General features: G+C 38.4%; 1 protein-coding gene across 1 annotated transcript; it reads right to left on the bottom strand.

Annotated features, from left to right (window-relative positions):
* Positions 1-3221: 3221 nt before the first annotated feature.
* Positions 3222-18014, bottom strand: LOC309488911 (stereocilin). Its single transcript, XM_082157347.1, has 30 exons — positions 17927-18014; positions 17405-17549; positions 16189-17322; positions 15524-15548; positions 14943-15426; positions 13594-14475; positions 13416-13478; positions 12808-12933; positions 12268-12434; positions 11998-12184; positions 11799-11914; positions 11592-11724; positions 11329-11511; positions 10585-10623; positions 10340-10510; positions 10076-10225; positions 9476-9534; positions 9143-9266; positions 8681-8763; positions 8461-8596; positions 7425-7621; positions 7196-7286; positions 6959-7118; positions 6712-6881; positions 6474-6629; positions 6244-6386; positions 6004-6152; positions 5801-5898; positions 3511-3658; positions 3222-3329 (listed from the first exon to the last, which is right to left on the bottom strand). The coding sequence occupies exons 2-30, from the start codon at positions 17466-17468 to the stop codon at positions 3241-3243; spliced, it is 5727 nt and encodes a 1908-aa protein (XP_082013473.1). The 5' UTR covers positions 17469-17549; positions 17927-18014; the 3' UTR covers positions 3222-3240.
* Positions 18015-21157: the final 3143 nt, after the last annotated feature.

Genomic DNA, 21157 nt, shown 5'->3' with positions numbered 1-21157 from the left:
CTTGAGCGCGTCATGCGGTGTTTGATTTTCTGGCGCCATCTAGTGGAAACCTGTGCGCAGTTCACTTTAAAAACACGATATTACAGGTTTTTTTTCATTGCTAAACGACAGTGAGCACAACTGGAGTTACATGTGCAAAACTCTAACTACAGTCTGCACTACCAACAGTCACCTGAGCGAAACAGTTCACATCACCTGCAAAACTCATTCCAAGCAACACAACTCTTAACACATGGCTCAAAACAGGCTCAGTGCAGCCAAACACTATACACAACCCTCACTGAGATAACACACACTGTCACTCAGAACACACTGAGAGGAAAAACACTAGCATCAAACACCAATACAGAAAATACTAACTTTTCATCTTTACAGTTTGAACAATTTCGGTGACTTCATACAAAGTAATGTTTTCTTCAAAGAAAAGAGTGACATTCTTTCACATGATTTATTAAAATTTTTAGAACATAATTCTTTAAGGTAAATTAAAATTAGCAGTTCGCTTCAATAGTCTGTAGTAATTTACGGAATTACAGTAATGAGAAAAAAAAGGTAGAAACTAAAAGTACAAACTGTAATTCGAACAAATAATTGAGGGGCTAATCCTGCCTCTCTCTAGCATCAGGCCACAGGTTTTCATCAACATCACATCTAATGTTCTCTCTTGCCATGCACCTGAGGAAGAACCTTCTGGAGTGCCTTATCCATCCCTGGCAGTCGTGTCCTCACATCCGGCACGCATGGCTTCCAAAAGAGACATTTGGTCATGTGGGTGGTGACCAAACACTTTCCACCTCCACCCATACAGAAAAAAAAAAAATTGAAATATATTTTACGTAAAGTGTCGAAAATATATGTGGCATATATTCCAAATACATTGAAATATATTTGCATTGTTGGTCACTTATATTTATCATTTTGAAATATATTCTGAAATATAACAAAAATATATGATGTTACAGTAAGTGTGAAATATATTTACATATATTTAACTAAAATATATTTATTGGGCCAATTTCGAATATTTGCATATATTCCAAAAATATATTTCAAATATATTTATTTTGTGTGTGGGAGCCTTTCAGCTGAAATTGCAGTCAGCAGTGTTTGAAAGGCACAAGGCTGAAATCTATTCTCTTTTGAATGTGTGGTTCACAGTTTTGACAGCAGTGTGTTAGCGTTTGAACAAAGTGCTGTAAATCCACAGTGTTGTGCAGGTTGTGGTTAAAGTCATGGGATAAGTGTGTAGAGTTTTGAAAACTGGTGAACTGCTGCTGTGCAGACTGTAGTTATGCACATGTGACTCCAGTTGTGCCCACTGTCGTTTAGCAATCGAAACAAAACTGTAAAAAAATATGATACATAAAAAAAAGTACTTACAATATAAATATTGTATGATTTGAATGTAATTTTTATATCATATTTATTAAAAGTTTGCAGGTTTGTGTCCATTCAAATTGAAGTAAACTTCCATAATTTACTTCTACAACTTATTTGTGGTGTGTTGATAAAAGAAAACCAACTAATAAAATTTCATGCTTTAATTGATTAATTTTATATTACATGTATGATGATAGGAACATGAAAAATGTAGACATAGGAATGAGTGTGTGTGTGTGTGTGTGTGTGTGTGTGTGTGTGTGTGTGTGTGTGTGTGTGTGTGTGTGTGTGTGTGTGTGTGTGTGTGTGTGTGTGTGTGTGTGTGTGTGTGTGTGTGTGTGTGTGTGTGTGTGTGTGTGTGTGTGTGTGTGTGTGACTTCAACCTGAATGCACACAGACTCATGGGGACTCGTGTCACAGTAGGGACCTAAAATGAGGTCCCCATGGGTAAACAAGCTTATAAATCATACAGAATTAGTTTTTTTTTTGGAAATGCAAAAATGCAGGAAGTTGTGTGTGATGGGTAGGTTTAGGGGTAGGGTTAGTGTAAGGAGATAGAATATACCGTTTGTACAGTATAAAAACCATGAAGTCTATGGAGAGTCCCCACAAGTGTGTGTGTGTGTGTGTGTGTGTGTGTGTGTGTGTGTGTGTGTGTGTGTGTGTGTGTGTGTGTGTGTGTGTGTGTGTGTGTGTGTGTGTGTGTGTGTGTGTGTGTGTGTGTGTGTGTGTGTGTGTGTGTGTGTGTGTGTGTGTGTGTGTGTGTGTGTGTGTGTGTGTGTGTGTGTGTGTGTGTGTGTGTGTGTGTGTGTGTGTGTGTCTTCACATTAAATTAAAACACAAAACATGTTGGATTGTGTTCGAACTTCGCAGAATAGACCACAACTGGTATTTGATAATTCTTCTTTATTTTAACATAAACTTGATCATGGAACTCTTGAGTATTTTTATTATTTACAAAAATTAAATATGTTAATTTTCTTATTAAGCACAACAGTAGTCTCACCACTCCTTGAGTACGATGATGAAAAGCAGCCCTTCAAGTTGGAATGCAAATTAGGCGGGTAAGTGCTTCCTCTCTCGCGCACCCATCAATTAGATTGGGAACATCTAACCACAGCTGACTTAATGATCCAGATAATGAAGCTCCTGAAGCCCAAACTCATTATGGTCACGCCAACTGGGATCACGTTTCAAAGTGTATATTTCATATTTCCCTTCTTGCTTGTCTTATTTGTAATATTCAAGCATCGTTGGTTTGTTGACTGAAGGTCAAGCTGTTTTATTTGTCAGTGATCTTTGTGAAAGGCAATTCAATGGACTGACAATTCATTAAGTAGATGGACAGTTCGTAGCTAACTGTATATCATTATGAATGCATTAGAAACTTTGAAATGCTTTTGCCCTTAATCTAAAAGCTACAGTTCTGTCTGCAATTATGAAAAGAAACATTCTTATTAGATTTGTTTGGAAAAGTCTTGGACATAAACTTAAAATGAATGCAATTTCATATACAGAAAAAAAAATTCGAATCTGTCTTGTTTATTTGTGCATTACTGAATCAGATGAATCTGTGTATATAGAACCATGCAAGAGACTAAATTATTGGAAAAACTTGCATATATCATCAGAGTGAAGTCTGTCGGTTTCACCGGGAGAACCAGTTGTGAATTAAACAAAAAAAGTTGTGAGGTCAAAAAAAAAACCATATAAAAAATTTGTTTTAAACATGCACGAATGAGTTCTTAAAGTTTATTTGTAAATTATGTCAAATGTTAGTTTTGTGCTTGAGTTGACATTTAATTATAAAAGTAAGAATTCAATAAAGAGGAACAAATAAATAGCCGTAGGTTATAATCTTTATAATAGAATCCACAATGTGCAGACAAAAAGTAATAAACATTTTGTAAAGCTGCTGGCAAACCATAACGACGGAGCCTGGTTCCTGCCTGCAGAGACAAATATATTGGTTAGTAAAATGACATATTTATGACTACTGACAACTATATGCACTTCTTTCTAACAACCAACATATATTTATTTAAGGATTCAAATAACTGCATGACAGGAGGTTAAGCTGTTCTCAGATCAACTGAAAAGAATGGTTTGAACTAGAACGGTACTGCTTACCTCTGTGCTCAAGCATGAGTTCGCCTTCATACTGGGCAATGCCAAGTGCTTGCCTTTGTTCACTGTCTAATTCTGCCCACTGCTCCTCTGTCACAGCACACGCTTGTTCAGAGCTCAGCCAAGACAGCTGCGTGGAACTGAATACCACCTGAAAATAATGAGACGCATGTCTGATGAACAACTGTTGGCAAAGATTCGGGATCTTACTTACATTGATCTTTGGTTGGAAGCTCTTAGTTCAGGTAAGTCATCTAAGAAACATAAATGCTCTTTAAGGCCCAGTACAAATACTGTATATTTTTTATAAAAACAGCTAGCAGCTGGGTCGCTTAAACAACCCACCAACCAACTAATCGAGTAATTGACCTTAACTGGAGGATGACCTCCACAATTATGTTGGTTTGAGGTTCACCTGATTCTGCTCAGATGCTTCTCTTTGGTTCGGTTTACACCTGGTATTAAGATGCGTTTTCGTTGATCGGATCACAGGTGGACAACGCTAAATACAGGTGTAAATGGGGTCTGAAACTTTCGACCACTTCCAGAGGTAGTCGAAAACGCATTAGATCGGATTGCTTTTGTAGTGTAGACACTCATGTGGTCGAATGCGATTGAACAGGAACAGACACAAAAGTCCGCCTACGGACTTAATGAGTAAACATGATGGGAAGCATGGGATTTAAACTTTGTCGGCTGAAGACCCAAGTTTGGTTTGAAGACGAAGAAGGTACCAAGCACAATGTTCTCTCACCATTCCTGATTTCTAACACGCATTCACTGTGGTTTTGCGGCTATCAGAACAGAAACAAAAGCTGCTGTTCTTTGCATTTTTTTCCGTTGTCTCTGGTCGTGTATTCATATGTAAATTACGCAAGCTTATTTTGTCCATTAGATCAAAAGATCGGAAAAAGCCCATAGATTTACCCACCCATAGACCCTCCTCTTGAAATCAGGACAGAAGTGGTTGAAAGTGGACAATAGAGATTAAAACACCAGTTGTAAACGGAAATGTGTCTCCCTCGTCTACTTGTGATCCGAACGCCCAAAACGCATCTTAATATACCATGTGTAAATAGGGCCTTAGGGGGTATATTCATAAGACATAACTGCATTCAAAAACAACAGAATGCATGAGTTTCCAGACCTGTGGGGCTATTTTAATCCAGACATAGCATCCTAACTCTTTCCAGCCAGCATTTTTTTTTTTTTTTTTTTTTGTTGCCAGCCACCACCAGCATTTTGGGTCATTTTCACAAAAATGTCATGGCCCCCAGAATATATTGTTTTATGAATACCTGAACGTGCAATATATCAAAAGAAAGAGCAGACCCTCTGCTTTTAAACAAAAAAAATCTGTTTTATTCAAGATTCATGCATTCTTTTATCGACGCTTTGAATGTGCGTAAGTTTCATAAAAAAGCAACATTCTGAGCAAAAAGCTGAGAAAGTCACGTTTTTGTCAAAGACTACGTCTGGATCAGATTCATTACGATGATCAAAACACAGACGGAGTAGATAGTCCATCAACTCCCCTAGACCTTGCACAGTCCTATACAACTTCCTGGGTCGACATTTCATTCAGAAATGTATGCTGTTTATTGTTGATGACCGCATTATTTTTCATATTCATCTGCTTACATATGAGATCGCTCATTTTTGCTGCTTCTTTGCCTCTGTTTTGATCTGGAGAGATGTACTCATTTAGGAGATGTGTAATAGTGCCCCCTATAACAGTATTAACACGGATAGCCGTAAAAATCTCATCAATGGTAGGGAAGTGTTTTCTCATAGAAGACGACAGAACTCATCAATGGTGGGGAAAGAGTTTATGTGAAACCATGGCCTAAACGTTTATCTGAATGTATGTGGCTGTAGCAGGGGTGCTGCAGATGGGAAGAATTTTACTGTTTTAACCTACAAACTGTCTAAAAGTCAAAGTGTTTACCGTTTTTCTGTGAATTTTGTGGATGAAATACAGTAATTTTAATAGGAATCCATGCGATTAAGAATTGTGCATTAGGATTTCCCCATACAGATTTCGCTGTGTGTTTTTGTTTCATTGACCAAGAAAAAGCTGCTTGGTTTGAAAGTGACTTCTGTATGATCTATGATTCAAACAATTCTAAACTATTGACAATAGACAGATATGACAAATATGAGAAAAAACATACATAAAGTAGTCTACCTCACTAAGGTTGTTAGATGATTAATTAACTATTAAAGTGTAACAATGAACAGAAGGATGCCAAATGAGAGAAAATAAATGAAAGCATAAATATCCATCACTCACAGACAGTTTTCTTGGAGGTATTAAGGTTATTGCTGTTGGCGTCAGGCCTTCCACTTGCTCTTTTATAAGTGCAGACAATACCATATCTTCCAGACCAGCTGAGGACAGAGAATCAATTTGTCTTATTCGTTTTAGGAGCCTGCCCATTTTGGCATGTGTATATTGTCCATTGAACCGATTGTAATCGAATCCACAGTCAGTACCTGCCAAATTTCCAATCTCAGTGAAGACCTCAGAGCCCCAGCTGCTGACTGGACCGAAGCCCAGAGGATTGGATAGGCGTGACGTCAGCGCCTCGGTCTGTTGCTCAGAACACGGCAGTACCATCTCCCTCAGAAACAATGCGGCCACACTAATGGGCACAAACACAACACAATGCTTTCAAAGATTTTAAGGTGAATCATATTACATTTTGGATTGCGTACATAGATTTGTCCACTGACCTTAGGTTGAAAGGATCTAGATGGGAAATTTCAGAGGAACTGAAGCCACAAAGCAGATGTCCAAGGGAAACAAGCTCCACTACATCAAGTTCTTCAGGCTTCCGTTGAAGTCGCTTCATTATGCCAAGGACAACTGCTCTCATCTGTAAAAAACAAAACAAATAGAAGTGATGTACAGTATCTTCCCTATTTATGATATCAGGCTAATCCAAACAACTGTAAAAACATACTTTCTTTGTGCTCCACCCATTGAGGTCTCCAAGATGGGCCACCACCGCCAGACTGGACAAGTTGACAGCCTGTAGCTCTCTTTCCCCCATCTCGGTCACTATGCAACCCAGTTCCAACACCTGCTCTGGTTTAAGCTGCTTCACTGGTTTATACACCTAAGATAATAGTTGTTGTGTGAAAAACCCCCATTGAATAATCATTGAACAACAGCATTTGGACAAGCAGAAGCGGCTTAACTGGTCTGAGTTCCATCCAAAGTGCTTCACGTTGTTCTGCGTCAAGTGTGTCATCCTGACCAATGAACTCAACACATGTCTTCAGCTCCCTCCTCTTCATTCGATTCAGCTGATAGGACCTCCAGGCCGAGGGAAATGTCCCTTTAATGTCTGCACAGCTTGGGATGGGCCCTAGTAAGCAACAATATATGATTTACCTATCCGAAGAGGTCATAAAAAACATCAGATGGATTCTGTACACAACTCACCCCTTCTCATCCACCATTGACCTTTAATGATCCTGTGGAGGAGACCATTAATCTTTTCTCGTAGTCCTTTCAGGTCCAAACAAGCCTTTCCAACTTCACTGTTTTTCCAAAGCCACTGGCTCATCAGAACCTGTTCAACTGTGTCTCTACCTAAATCAGCCTTGAAGGAAACATTGAGAAGATCAGTGTGATGAAAGCTGAGCATTGGTCAAATGGATAGGCATTGTTTCTCTTTACCAGTGGTAGGGATTTTATCTGCTGAGGTGAAAGGGTGAACAGAAGTCTTCCCACATGCTCAACATCCCCAACTGTCCATGTTTTTGGTTCTCTGTTGCAAAAAACAGGGCCTTTGTCAAATTCCCAATAAAGATGTATTTTGCTTGCTCAATGAGGAACTACATTTTTGCAGTTGAAGTCAGAACAAAGAGGTTGTCAACTAAATGAAAATGGAACAACTTTATCTCACCCCAGCATGCTCCTCTCTGTAAGTAAAGCTGATATTTGTCTGAAGGTGTCAGAGGGAAAGCAATATTGTTTTAGCTCCTCCAGTTGTAGTTTCAGGGCCTCTCTGTCCATATGAGACAACACATCACTGTCCAGGAACGGCAAAAGAGGGCCAAGCGTGTCCATGAAGGACCCAGTGAGACCATCTTCAGAGATGCCCTATCAATGGAGACAAAAGGATGGAAAGTAGGCTAATTGCTGTTTTGCCATTACATAAATAAATTACATTGTAAAATATAATAAAATAAAAAACTGCTATTTTAAATTGTAGGACTTTATAACTCACAATTGCGAGTTTATATCTCGCAATTCTGACTTCTTTTTTCCGAATTGTGAGATATAAACTTGCAATTTCAATTTATAAAGTCCTACAATTTAAAATAGCTGTTTTCTATTTTATTATATTTTTACAATGTAATTTATTTCTGTAATGGCAAAACAGCTATTAGCCTACTCCAGTTTTCAGTGTCACATGATCAATCAGAAATCATTTTAATATGCTGATTTGATGCTCAAGAAACATTTCTTATGTTTATGAATTGCGAGTTTATATCTCACAGTTCTGACTTTATAATACAATTGTGAATTTATGTCACGCAATTCTGAGGAAAAAATCTGAATTGCAAGAAAAAAGTCAGAATTGTGAGATAAAAAGTACAATTTTCAAAACTTACTTAGTGGTGTAACAAACTTCCAAACATAAGAGACTTATTTAAAAAATGTTAAAAAAAACAATCTCCAAACTTTTGAATGGTAGTCAATAAACCATCCAAACCACACCCATATATTTTTGGAAATGTGTTTCTGCATTTTGCAACAGTAAAATTGGATTTCAATTATTTGAAAATGAAAACAATCATTTGGTGACTTTTGTCCACCTAAAACAGTTAGTGGATGAGATCACATTCATCTGGGTCACTGTGAAACTTTTAAAAACTCCTCCGCTGCATTGGATTCAGTCATGAAATTTTGCACAACTGCAATGATTTCGCTCTTACGAGTACATCGATAGCTTTCTCTGCTAAGGCCGTTTGCTTGTGTCGTGGTAGCTGCAGAAAGTCAATAAAGTGATGTTGAACATAGTCTAGAACACTTAAGAATGAGGAGTTAGACAGGTGCTCCATCATGGTCAACCTGTGAGACAAAAATACATCAATAAGACCCTCCAAGTAAAAGAACGAACAAATGAGATGCTGGGTAGTCAACTGCTGATCTTACGGTAATCTTGCAGCAAATGAGGGGTCCAAGTCATTTAGATCAATATCAGGATGTTTCCGTAGCTCCACCACAATGCATTTCCTCTATTGAAACATAACATCAATTCTTTATTTTCTCTCCATTTGCATGTCTAATACAGTCATGTTAATGTTCCCTTTCCTACTCAGTTGAGTCATATGCTTTCATAATGAAAAACATAAGCGAGGCACATTACTTAAAGTACCATGAGCGATGTTAAATCATTTGATTATACAGTTATATTACTTAATCAAAATATTATAAACTCTGCATTTTACATTAGGACAGCAAAGGCTTTTAAGTCAAGTCGCCTTCATTTATATAGCGCTTTTTACAATACAGATTGTTTCAAAGCAGCTTTACATTGATGGTCATGTGTATATTACAATGTGTATATTTTAATGGTAATGTGTATATTAAAAAGATTGTTTCTTATATTCTTACCAAACCAGATCGAAGTCCTCCTGGCAATTTAGTGAGGAATTGCAACAATTCGGAGAAGCCTGACTCATTTACCCATAGCTTCAGCCAATCACAGCTCATGCCACCTGCAATACGACCTAAATCTCTTCAGTGGGAAATAAACATTTTTGTAAGAATGTTATTACATTTCAAAACAATGCAAATACAAAGACAATGCATAATATTTGTGCTATAGATGTTTAGTTCCAGACTATGATGCAAAAAAGACCAGCATGAATTTCCAAAGCAAATAGCTGGTAAGGCTAGTTGACCATTCAACAATCATAAAGTTTAGTAATGCTTGTTATCACTTACAGTATTGTCTCTCTTGTGATGTTTACGGTCTGCTGAATCATTTTGAACAGCATTTGAGCCTGTTGTGTCAAATACAACAAGTGAGTCTGAGAAACTGGATCGCCCTCAAGGTAGTATCTGATACACTTTTGGCTGAGACAAAGTCTCTTTAATGTGGGTGATTATTAATTTATATTGCCTGGTGGAGGCTATTGTACCACATTAAAATCAATTTGCTTGATGACAGGAGAGGGGCTCAGATTATTAATTTACTGAAAGGCTCCTTTGAAGCATGACAAATAATCCATCAAAGAACTTGAGATCAGCTTTGTCTGGCAAGCGCAGTAGAGGGCACTGAATGTAGTGTAGGCTACAGTGTGCTAAAACTGAACACCAAGTGCTTCCATAATTTCCTTAAAATGATTTAATGCAATTAAGGGGTGAAATAATACATATTTGTAAATCAAATATGTTTAATTTACATTACCAAAGTCTGATGCCTATGGACAGTGTTAGCTGAAGGCTTACAAAATGTCTGTTTTCATACATCCAATACAAGAGTTTGTGAACTAGAAAAAAAGCAAGCTTGCTAAAACCAAAGGTATGAAATTAGGGTTGTACCTGTTGATGAGACCAGGGCATATGCTTATACAGAGATATGTGTTGAAGAACTGTCTCTCCATTTAGATCTGACATTAATTTCTTCAATGAGACGAATGGAAGAAGACATTGCAGTTGCTGTGTTATATGTACAGATGTGCGTTCCAGAGCCTTCAAACAAACGGAAATGTTTTCATGCACCAACAGACCAAACCAAATCTAATGCATACGCACAAATGGTAAATTGGAGATTGTTAAGTCTAAAATACAAGCAGAAGTTCAAACCTGTTGGAGTGCAAAATAGACCATCGCTCGATGAGCAGGTTGCAGGTCAGACAGCAGGGAACTCCAACACCGACAATCAGGTGTAGACTCAGGTACAACCAACTTTCTCAAGAAAGAAGGCCCCAGACCCAGGAACAATGGCTTCAATCTGCAGAGTGTGTTGGCACTGAACTAAACAGGATTGAGACTGTGAACACAAGACTCACTTAAAATAAGTATCATAATTAGTCTGGTATAGAGCTTACATTTGTTTCTTCTGCTATTTTGTTCAGTATCTGGAATGCCTGCATTAAAATAAATGGAAAATGGTTCTAATATATAGGTGAAATTATGTAATGCACTTCCAGTGACTAAATACAATATCATTCTATCAGGGTTGTGCAAAATTCAGAATTGAGAAATTGGCATCTGCCCAATGGACCCTTTTCACAGAATGTGCATGATGTGTTTGCACAGTTACTAACTAGCAAAGTTATATACATTTTTTTTTTTTATACATTGCGTTATATTACCATGGCCACCGTAATCAAGCTCTCTGTATTTTTCTTTCTACTTTTGGAAAGTCATAGAAATGCAATTATAGATTTTTAAATTTTTTAATTGGATCAAATGGGATTGCAAAATTGAAATTTGTTGTAGTTTCCGTTCACTACTATACAAGTTTACTCGACAATGACAACTTCCGCTTCTGAAAACCCTGAAAATGTGAAGAGTTCATTCATGAGTTGGAATTTCAAAAGGAATAGAACTCTATCTATCCATCCATACATCATTTAGTTGTTCTATCTATTTGTCATTCTATCTATCTGTATATATCTGTCTTTCATCCATAATTCAATGTGTCTTGACAAACTTTGCTTGTCAAGTTAAAAATTTATATAATCCTACAATTCTGCCTGTTGTTCAAATTCAGGAATTGAATTGGAATTTAAAAGGCCTTCTCAGTTCAGTTCTGAATAGTGCACAACCCTGCATTCTAATATGCTTACCTGTGCAGGTGGGAAAGTTGGCATGTCTGGCAGAGTTACCAGATCCAACAACTCGCTTGAGGACAACGGCTCCAAAAAATGTGCGCCCATTTGTGGCAACATACCATGTAATGAGGCCATTGCCGAAGCTGATAAGATGCTGGCATTTAAAGATTTAAGGGCCATTCCAAGCCAGTGAGACAGCTGCAGATAAAATAAATCTAAATGAATTACACTTCAAACATTATTATTCAATGCATTACATCTGAAAAATAAAGTCTCACTCTGCCGCTTCCACTGACGTGTCCCTCTGACACACATCGAGCCAGCTGCTGCCACAGGATGGGTGAGAGATTTGATGAAGACAATAGCTGCTGTAAGTCCTCAGAGTCAAGGTAACATACAAGAACTCCTAACCTGTTGTGAGAAACATGGTGTTTTGTTTTGTACTTGTTATTTAATGTCAAATGATATTGAACTTGAATTTGTACCTCATTATGTTGTCACTCGTCAGGTTCTTCACCCTGCCAAAGACAGAACGAAGTACATGGTGCCCCCTTGTGGCATCCAAACTGCTGTTCCCCAGCATCTCCATTAAGGGCATGAGCTGTCAAACATTCAGATGAAACTTTCAGCATGTGAAAAGTAGAAGGTAAAAAAGTAGGATTCCCTGAAGGAGCCGTTACTTACTTGTTGAGATGTGAGCTGCTGAAAGTGACTGACTGGGAGATGTGGAAGTAAGGGTAGAATGGAGCTGAGGAAGTATGGAGGCCATGTAGGGACATCTCCAGCTTCGCTGGACTGCAACAGGCGCTTTACGAAGGCTTGTTTTTGTGGAGACTTCATCTCAGAGCTGTGATCCCTAATTGCCATCAGTCTGGAGCGATTGAACAAGAGTTGAAATAATGAACATGTGGAGAACTGAATTATGAGGATATCATTTCTATATGATCCACTTACACACTTTCATTGACCATGAGAGAGGCAGGGAAGGTCATAATGTCAGAGACAGACATGTATGGTATAAATTGGGAAAGGTCGATGAAAAGTTCTGGTGTGACGCGTGGAAACTTGTGAATGAAAGCAGCTGTCATGGTTTCCATGGCCTCTTGTTCTTTTGGAGAGACCTGTGAATGACACCAGTTGAATGTACATAAACTCCTAAGTAGGGATAAATGATAAATTGGTATTATATTGGTTAACTGATACTGTTGGTTAAGTCATCCTGTTCATTATAGTGTTGCAATGCAAAAAATTACTTGTAGCATTTAAAAAGATTGATTTTGGTTTTTACTGTTTTATTTTTTAGTCAAAAAACTAATTATCAGTATAGGCCAGAATTTTAATTAACTTCATAAATCATTTGAATTTTAATTGAACATTGTATGACTTTATCTCAGCCATAACATGAAAATTATCAGCTTATCAGTTTCGTCCAGATCTCACTCTTTTGGAATAACATCTAAAATGAGCTCAATCATGTAAAATGTTTTTGTTCACCTGTATAGTTTCCACTTGAAGTTGATCCCAACTCTGATGAACTTGGGAAAGGAATCTTTTCACAGCATCTTTTTCAGCGGACAGAACTACACTGCGAATACTCTCTCTAGGCATCTGTAGGTACTCCTTGGAGTATATAAATGTCAGCATTAGATATTGACAAATGTATACTGACAAAATAGTGCAGTTTTGCAAGAAACATCTGTAACGGGGTTTAATTTATTAACTTCTTACAAACTAGCTTCAAGAAACAGTATGGAAAGTGATAAGAACTATATTTTATATGTTGGGTCTGACTTGGGTTTAACTCAAGGGTTTTCAAACTTGGTTATGCAGAAAAATTTAAAATAACTATATTGAAATTTAATTATATTTTAATCATTTCTTCTAGTTTTAGCAAAATGATAATTATGGAGTCAACATGTCTTTATATCACACACAATTTTCTCACATATTAAAAATAGGTCTTTACATGAACATATTTATAGCTATCTTCATATTTTAAAAATGGGGATTATTACATTTAGGACTCTCTTGCAATAAAAAAGTTTGAAAACACTTTGGTTGAACTGACTAGGTAAGTTACCATCCAAGATAATGAGTTATACCTGCATTAAAAATCTTAAAGCAGAAGAGTTGCCTCCCCTCTGAATAAGATCCCACAGGACAGGCTGCTGGGGAGAAAAGACTTTGAAACTGAATGCATCAAGCAGCATGGTATTATAATAATAAAATACTACTTGTACTAGCATGGGAAGTTGTGCAACTTTTCAATGCAAGACATACACTGAAACAGCTTAAAAGGTCTTCTTTTAAGGTAGAGTTTTGCTCTCTCTTCAGGTAGACGGCAACAGTGTGAAGTACACTTAAGGATGCGTCTGGCCGTAGAGTGGCCCAGAAGGAAGCATTGTCCTGGAGGCTGGACAGAAGAATGGCCTGACCCAGGCCCTGACGCACCTCCAGTTCTCCCTCCTCCAAACCCGCTGAGAGCCCTACCACAAAGTCCAACACTCGAAGCACGTAGCTTACTGTAGCCAACCAACCCGTCCGTTCATCCATTACTCCTTCGCATAGAGTGAGCTTATGAATGGCTTCTTGTAGAACGGGAAATGGGTTCACACAAAGTTGAGAAGTGTCAAAGTCATATGGTGCTGGCAGCATGTCAAACAGCTTCTGGAGGACACACTTGGCGCCCTGTGTTTCTTCAGAGTTCAAACAGTAATCTAAGAGCGAAGGCAGCTTTAGAACTAATGTGAGGTACAGTGTGGTGTTTTTGCAAATAGAGTCCTTCAAACCAGCTTTACTGCTGCAAAGTTCAAGGGCGGTGAAGTTCATAAATTGCTCTGCCTTCCAGTTTGAGTAGTCACAGTTGTCTATGTGGACACCATAAGAGTGATTAGGGACTTTGGAGCAGTACTCCGCCGCCCAGCTCCCATCTTGAGGCATTTGAGATGACTCATTTCCGCACAAAGAGGCAATAAGGGCTGTGTTATTGGGCAGAAAACACCTTCTAAAATCCTGGGCAGTTAGAGTTTTGCTGCTAAGCAGAGCTAAGCAATCCTCGGTGGTGTCTGGAGGAGATCCCCCAGAAACATCGTTGGAGAGCTGAAGACAGAGGTCATCAATACTTGACTGGTTGAGGTAATGGTAATCCCTTGTAGATTCTACCTGAGAAAATTTCACAGAAAAGCAATTCAGGGAGATTTAATTTAGGTGTTTAATCACATATAAACACACATTGAGCGCACCAACACAGCTTGTGTGTCGCACATTAGAACAAACTTCATTGGTTCTCACGCAGCAAATCCGTTTGAGCATCCATGTTTATTATATGTGAAGTGCTCTATGTATGTGTGTTGAACACTGTTTACTTGAAAAAAAAGACTCAATTAAATCTGTTCATCATATAAAGGGGTCGTGTCTCTTCACAAAACTTGGACCATAAAACCGTTTTGGATCTTAATTTTAGTTACTTGTGCTTTCGATGGAGGGACAGAAACCTGACAAGTTTTATTTAAAATCTATCTTAATTTGTGTTTCGAAGATTAACCAAAGTCTTATGGGTTTGAAACGATGTTATGGTGAGTAAACGATGACAGAATTTTCCCGGAAACATAAACTGTAGCTCAATTTACCTTATGTGCATGTTGCAGCCAGAATGTAGAGTTGGCACACACTGTTTTGTTAAATTCGTGAGTGAAGTATTCGCTGCAAACGTGAGCCCAAAGAAAATCTTCCTCAGCTGCCGAGAGGTACCAAGCAGCATCGGAGCAGGTCGCGTGCAGGTCTACCCCATAATGGTTGACTTCAGAGTCCTCTGAGCCACCCTCTCCATCAAAAAGATTGCAGTAGAGGAAGACGGTAAAATTTGAGACCCCAGAGAGACCAGGGATAGAGGCATTACAGGCAGCTTCTAGAATCTCTGCTGAGGGTGAGGAGTTTGAATCACTCTGCTCATGGACTTTTAGCTGGGATTTGTGAAGTTTAGGCCTTTGAGGTTTCAAAGTCCTTGTTTCCTCTTCTGGAGAGGGGCAGGTCATTAAAGACGGCATTCTGGGTAAACCATCTGACCTGAAACCCATCGCTTGAGCGTTCCATGTCAAGTTATGTCTAATTCCCCTGTACAAAGATGACAAAAAACTCTGTTAATTTATGATAATCTTCTTTATACACTTAGAAATGAGTTTGAAATGTTTCTGATTCTCGTGACACTTACCACAATATTAGCTGCCTGAGGTCACCTTTACAAAGAAACAATTGGAAAAGTTATGGGTGAATAGTTTATTGAAACAAATCACAGATGATCGCAGAGCACTTTTGATTAATTGAGGAAAATGGAGAGCCACGCACTGTATTATACAATTGGCCTTGATGTAACAGCATAGCTGTGCACATAATACCAGGAGAGTACGGTTACCAGCATAAAAGACAGAGGAAATTATCCAGGCTATAGAATTTAGAGTAACAAAGATCTGGTTAATGACTAACAACAATGTCATTGTGATTTCAGTCAGCATTGTGCGACATTTAGAATATAATTGAGATTGCTTTTTAAAATTAAATGACTTACATTTGAATTGAAGTAACAAAAAGGATGCAGAACTGTAATTTGAATTTGTATGTAGAAAAGTAGAATCAAAATGAAATGGAAAGATGGCTGTAATTTTTAACTCAATAAGCATAGTTTGTCAAGAACTTAAAATTATGCTTAAGTCTTTTTCGAAAGTTTTGAGGTTTGAAGGCTTATAGGCCTTGCAGACAGAACAAAGATAGGGAGATCATGAATCCAAGTTCATTAGATAATGAATGTTACAGGTTAACTATATGCATCCATATGCTAGAGCCTGTTAAAGGCTAAAAAAACAGCAGGACTATACTTGCCTACGGAACATCTTCCATGATGACTGTACTGTGATTCGCCCACCATTATGCTTACATCATCCAGCAGTGCCTTGGTCATATGTGACACTTTTCTTCTCAGATTACTATACACACTGCGGCCAACATTGTGCAGAAATCCATGTCTGAGGTTATCCAAGCCCTGCAGGAGGGCGGGATTACGCTCTGCGAACTGTACTGCCCTTTCTCCTGCGTTTGACCTTGACAAAGCCTGAAGAAGCAGTGCCTGCATAGAAGCAAGGCTCTCTGAATCAGTGCCCGACTTGTTCAACAAGAGCTGCTCCTCACGAAGCACCTCGGGTGGCACGAAGAAGGGTTTAAAACGCCCTGTAGAGAGTGTGGAATCTCTTTGATTGTTTTCCACACTCACAGGGTGTAGACTGACCACAGGTTTCCAGTTCCTGGTCTCCATAAAGCTGATGAACTGCTCAAGCCAGCTTAGGTTAAAGGCACAATCATTTCGTCCTTTCAGGACACAGATGAAACCCTGGAGACCTGCGACGGCCTGGCCATACGTCCCACTGACCATAGCTTGAAGAACAGTTTCAAGCAAGGCGCTGATGGTCTTCCAATTCTGAGTAACAAATGTCAAGATGGGTTTTTGAGGCTGGCGTTCAGTGAGGGTCAAAATGCTCTGTACCAACCCAAGAAGTCCATCCCAATGTGGGCTGCCCCTGAGCGACAAAAACAGATCCTGGAGTCTGAAGGTGGGTCGCGGGGGACTTTTCCCATCCCATATTCCAAGAGATGTTTCCCTTCCAGTCTGAAGAAGAGAATAGAGCAGGTTCTCCCAAAACTGGTCATCACTAAAAGGTTGCTGACGATCATCTATCTCTGCGCTCATCTCTTGCAGATACATGGAGATGTTATAAAGGAATCCTGACAGCCTGTTTCGATCGAAGGCTTTGTTTAAAGATGGGAGACTTGTGCTTTTCCTTGGCAGGACACCTAGAGACTTGAGACCTCCCATAATGCTCCTCACTATGGAATGAATTTGTTGATCCTTTTGTATTTCTACTGGTGGCTGTACTCGGTGTGGATTCCATCTTCCACCCTTCCTCCATATCTCAACAAGCTCTTTTAAAATCACCTCCTTCTGGTCCTCTTTTTTGCTCGCTAACATGAGAGGAAGATTCAGTGAAGTTAGACTGTGAAACAAATTGAGTTATTGTACCAACAACAGACAGAATTGTCTTACCTCCAGCAATGGCTGATACTTGTTCCAGTAAAAGCAAAATCACAACAATTCCCAACTTGCCCATCCTAAGTTCCTTTGCCTCAAGTTAGCACGGACAAAGTCATTTTGTTGTCCTTGTAAGACTGCATTTATGTTCCTTTAGGAGCTGACAGAGACATTCAGAGAGTAAAGTGTCACACTGTGGAGTGCACATGAAATCTTAATGACTATCCACTGTTACTTGGCTAAACTTTCACAAAGAAAAGTTTGCCACTTTAAGTCTAAACCAAGTCTAAAACAATAAATAGTAAACAATTATTTTCAATTTGTTCTTTCTCAGTTTTGTCTTGAAAAACAAGACATTTAATTAGTATAATTAAATGTGGATTAATCATGGATTTGTAAAATACTATTACAAATTAGACATAAAAGGGTTTTTGTAATACTTATCTAAATGCATTTAGTCTTGAAAAATAAAACATTCAATTCTGACATTTTCTACATTTGTAAAACACTTTTAGAATTTTTTCAGCAGCTACTTACATATAAGCTGTTGTGTCTGTTTAATCCTGTCCGTATCTGTGAAAATAGATTGGATGTCTCTAGGATTGCGAGTGTGAGCTAATTTCTCTCTCTCTCTCTCTCTCTCTCTCTCTCAGCATTTGTCACTTTTTGATCTGCTCCCCCTCCCAGTCTTTGAGATTCAATTGGGTCCTCAAAGACTAAAGCTTCATGTTTCAGCGACATCGTCCCATCATGTGCCAGCTGACTGTGTGCTGGAGTGAGAGGCCAGAGGCTCAGGCATGTAATATGAGAAAAGAGAAAGGCCAAGGAACTTTAAGAGGGTATACTCTTGTATCACAAGGCAATTTCATAGTAATTAAGATTAAAGGAGTAACAAAGGTAGGTCATTACTTGAGACTGAGGCTAAAATGGAGCACAGTAGATATACAATAGATAATGCACATTGGCTGCATAATAAACAATCAATCGAATAATAGTTCTTTTGATGGTGATATTCCAAAAAATGTATATCACTTATTCTTTATGGTTATAATGATACATGCCAGTGTTATTATAGTATTATTTATGTACTATTATAGTATTTATTAATATTTTGAATTAGCTTTAGATTCAGTTTCCATTTTAATTTTAGTTAAACATTAATTTTATGTGCTTTTTATTTATTTTATCAACATATTTTTTCCGCTTAAAAGCTTACATAAAGCACTTAATCATGATTGAATCACTACACGCCTTTTTTTATTGCTTAATCTGACATCTCATGAGGTAATTTTCACCTGCGCCAACACTGACATAAAATGGTACCCTTGTCCTCATGGGTATTGTTTTTCTTATGTGGCAGCCAGCAGGTCGCCTACAGCTGTCATAAAACAAAAGTGTCCCTAAGGGCCACACAATCAGGCCCTTCACTGATGTTTGAAATCATCTCTCTCTTGTCCGAGGCCTGTCTACAGCATCTGAAACCTGAGTGGGTTGAGTGAAAGGCCTAGCACAGCCTCCCCACAAGCCTTTTAATTCTGTGTTGCTGTCGCCTGCAGCGGAACAATAACTTCCTCTTGTATTATTGATGCCTGAGGGAGCGGCGGTCACTCGGCAGCATGGAGCTCGGTTGGCTGCAGGAATATTAAATGAGAAACTTTACTCCTCATGCCTTTGACTAACTCCACTCAAATCGCACAAAGCAGTCGGCTTGTTTGTTTGCTCTGACATGCATATGACTAAAAACAAAGCTCAAAAATATAGCTAAGGGGAAAAAAAGTATTAGTTGCATGCTGTCTAACTGAATAACTGTGAATTGTAAAAATAAATAAAAACAGTTAAAAGAGCTTGCAGATCTAATTTAGACAAACTCAAGACTTAAGTCTATCATAACTTATTCAGGCATGTTAGACTAACTGTACCAAAGCATCTTTTGGTCCAATGTGGAAAATATCAAGTAAATATGGTCATGCAAAGTATAACTTTTGAGATGGAAGGAAAGATTATAGCCTATTTCAATGCCTTTGCAAGCGAAGCTCCTTGGGAAAACACAAATATTTTGCAAGTGAATAGCATTGAAATATAATTTTCCTCCGCATCTCATATTTTTGTTCCCCAAAATAATGTGTTGTCAGACAAACAGCATTTGCCAAGTATTCATTTTAGATCCTTATTTGTACATCTCTGAATCACATGTCTGGTTGAAACAATGAATTCCTGCTTACCTAAAATAATACTTTTAAAAGCCTGTTCTAGCACCATTTGTTCCAGTGGGGAAAAAAGCTAGCAAGTTAGCTAGCAAAAGCTAGTAGTAGGTTCTATACGTTACGTTTGTGAGGTTTCAAGCAATTGTAGGTCAAACTTGGGCATTCAGAAAGAGATCAACTAACTTTCAGAAGAAAGAAAATTCAAGAAAATACATAACTAATATTACTAAATAGTATGACACAAGCAAGAGTGTCTTATTTGTTTTCTTAAGACAGCTAATACAAAACTTTACAATTCTTAAAAATATCACAAATAGCTTCCTAAAGTTAAGATAGACGTATTGATTAATCTGTCTTAAATCCACAAAAGTATACGATGCTTTTGTTGGGTTGTTTAAAATATTAAGTATTATTAATAACACTGGCTACATAATACATTCTCATTAAGAAAACATTATGTAAATGCTTATATAAAGAAAACCTATTGAGTAAATGTTAATGTCATTACACACATCCATATCACACACTTTACATTCAATAAAAGGATCTCTGTTTGCTACTTAAAAGGGGTTAATATGGACAAATATATCTTTAAGATTTCCCATTGTAAAAGCTCAATCAATAAAGTTCTGAACTGACAAAGCATTCTCGTTAGTTTAGCTACAATCAGACACCAGAGCCTGTCAATTAAAAAAATTAAGATGTTCTTATAAGAAAATATTTGATAACTTAACATTTTTATATTGCTTCTATTCAACAGCTCCATAAACAAGTTAATGTTGAGCAACTTACATTTTAAGCACAATTGTTACCCTTCGAAGTCCTAGTCCTTCGAAGGATGCATGAATTGAGACGCAGCTTCAGTGTCCGAATTCATTCACTCATTTTTTATTCACTCCCTCAATAAGAGCCACAATACTCTTGTCTTATTGTCCCACAATATTAGTGAAGTATAAAGAATAGTGAATAAGGGTATAGGCTGTTGATTTTGGACACAGCCGTAAAGTTTCACTCACTCACACTTCTCACAAAGAATGACTCACTCGTAGAAACAGTCACTTGTCGCCACCTACTGGCATATCGTTGTAGAGTTACTGAGAAAAAAATCCCTCCACCATTATGCACAGACTGACAGAAAACAAAAGTGTTTGTGATAGTGTGAATAGCGATAGTGAAAAGTCTTACTTACTTGTGGGTAAGTGTGGGTTTTCTGTAGGACAGTGTGGGCAAGGGCAAACCCTTTGGGGCCCCATGTGGGCTTTCAGTTGGGCTTGCCCACAGAAAACCCACACAGACCCCCATTGGATTAGCCCATGCGGGCCCATAGCAGTTTTGCCCGTTTCGGCCCCCATGAGGATTTACTCACAGAAAACCCACACAGGCCCCCAGTGGGTCTAACCCTAAGGGGTTTGTTGTTTATAGCCCCACAACTGGCCCCACTCTACTTAGTGTGGGCCAGCCCACAGTCAGCCCACACTTTGGGCTGTCCCACTGGGGCCCCACCTGTGCCCCGCATTTCACGCCGGTACCTGGGCCGACAGTGGGCTGCCCGCAATGGCCCCAT

Source organism: Leuciscus leuciscus, assembly GCF_965113295.1.
Source record: "Leuciscus leuciscus genome assembly, chromosome: 2".
NCBI classification, from domain to species: Eukaryota; Metazoa; Chordata; class Actinopteri; order Cypriniformes; family Leuciscidae; genus Leuciscus; species Leuciscus leuciscus.
This window is presented reverse-complemented; position numbering and strand designations above follow the sequence as displayed.

Bases quoted from the DNA above. Each gene is read 5' to 3' on its own strand.
- LOC309488911 (XM_082157347.1), bottom strand. From the start codon at position 17,468: ATGGGCAAGTTGGGAATTGTTGTGATTTTGCTTTTACTGGAACAAGTA. The intron at 15,549-16,188 runs GCAAGTATAGTC...TTCTTTGTAAAG, and splicing joins TCATGGAAGATGTTCCGTAG to GTGACCTCAGGCAGCTAATA. The intron at 11,725-11,798 runs GTACAAATTCAA...TTCTCACAACAG, and splicing joins ACGAGTGACAACATAATGAG to GTTAGGAGTTCTTGTATGTT.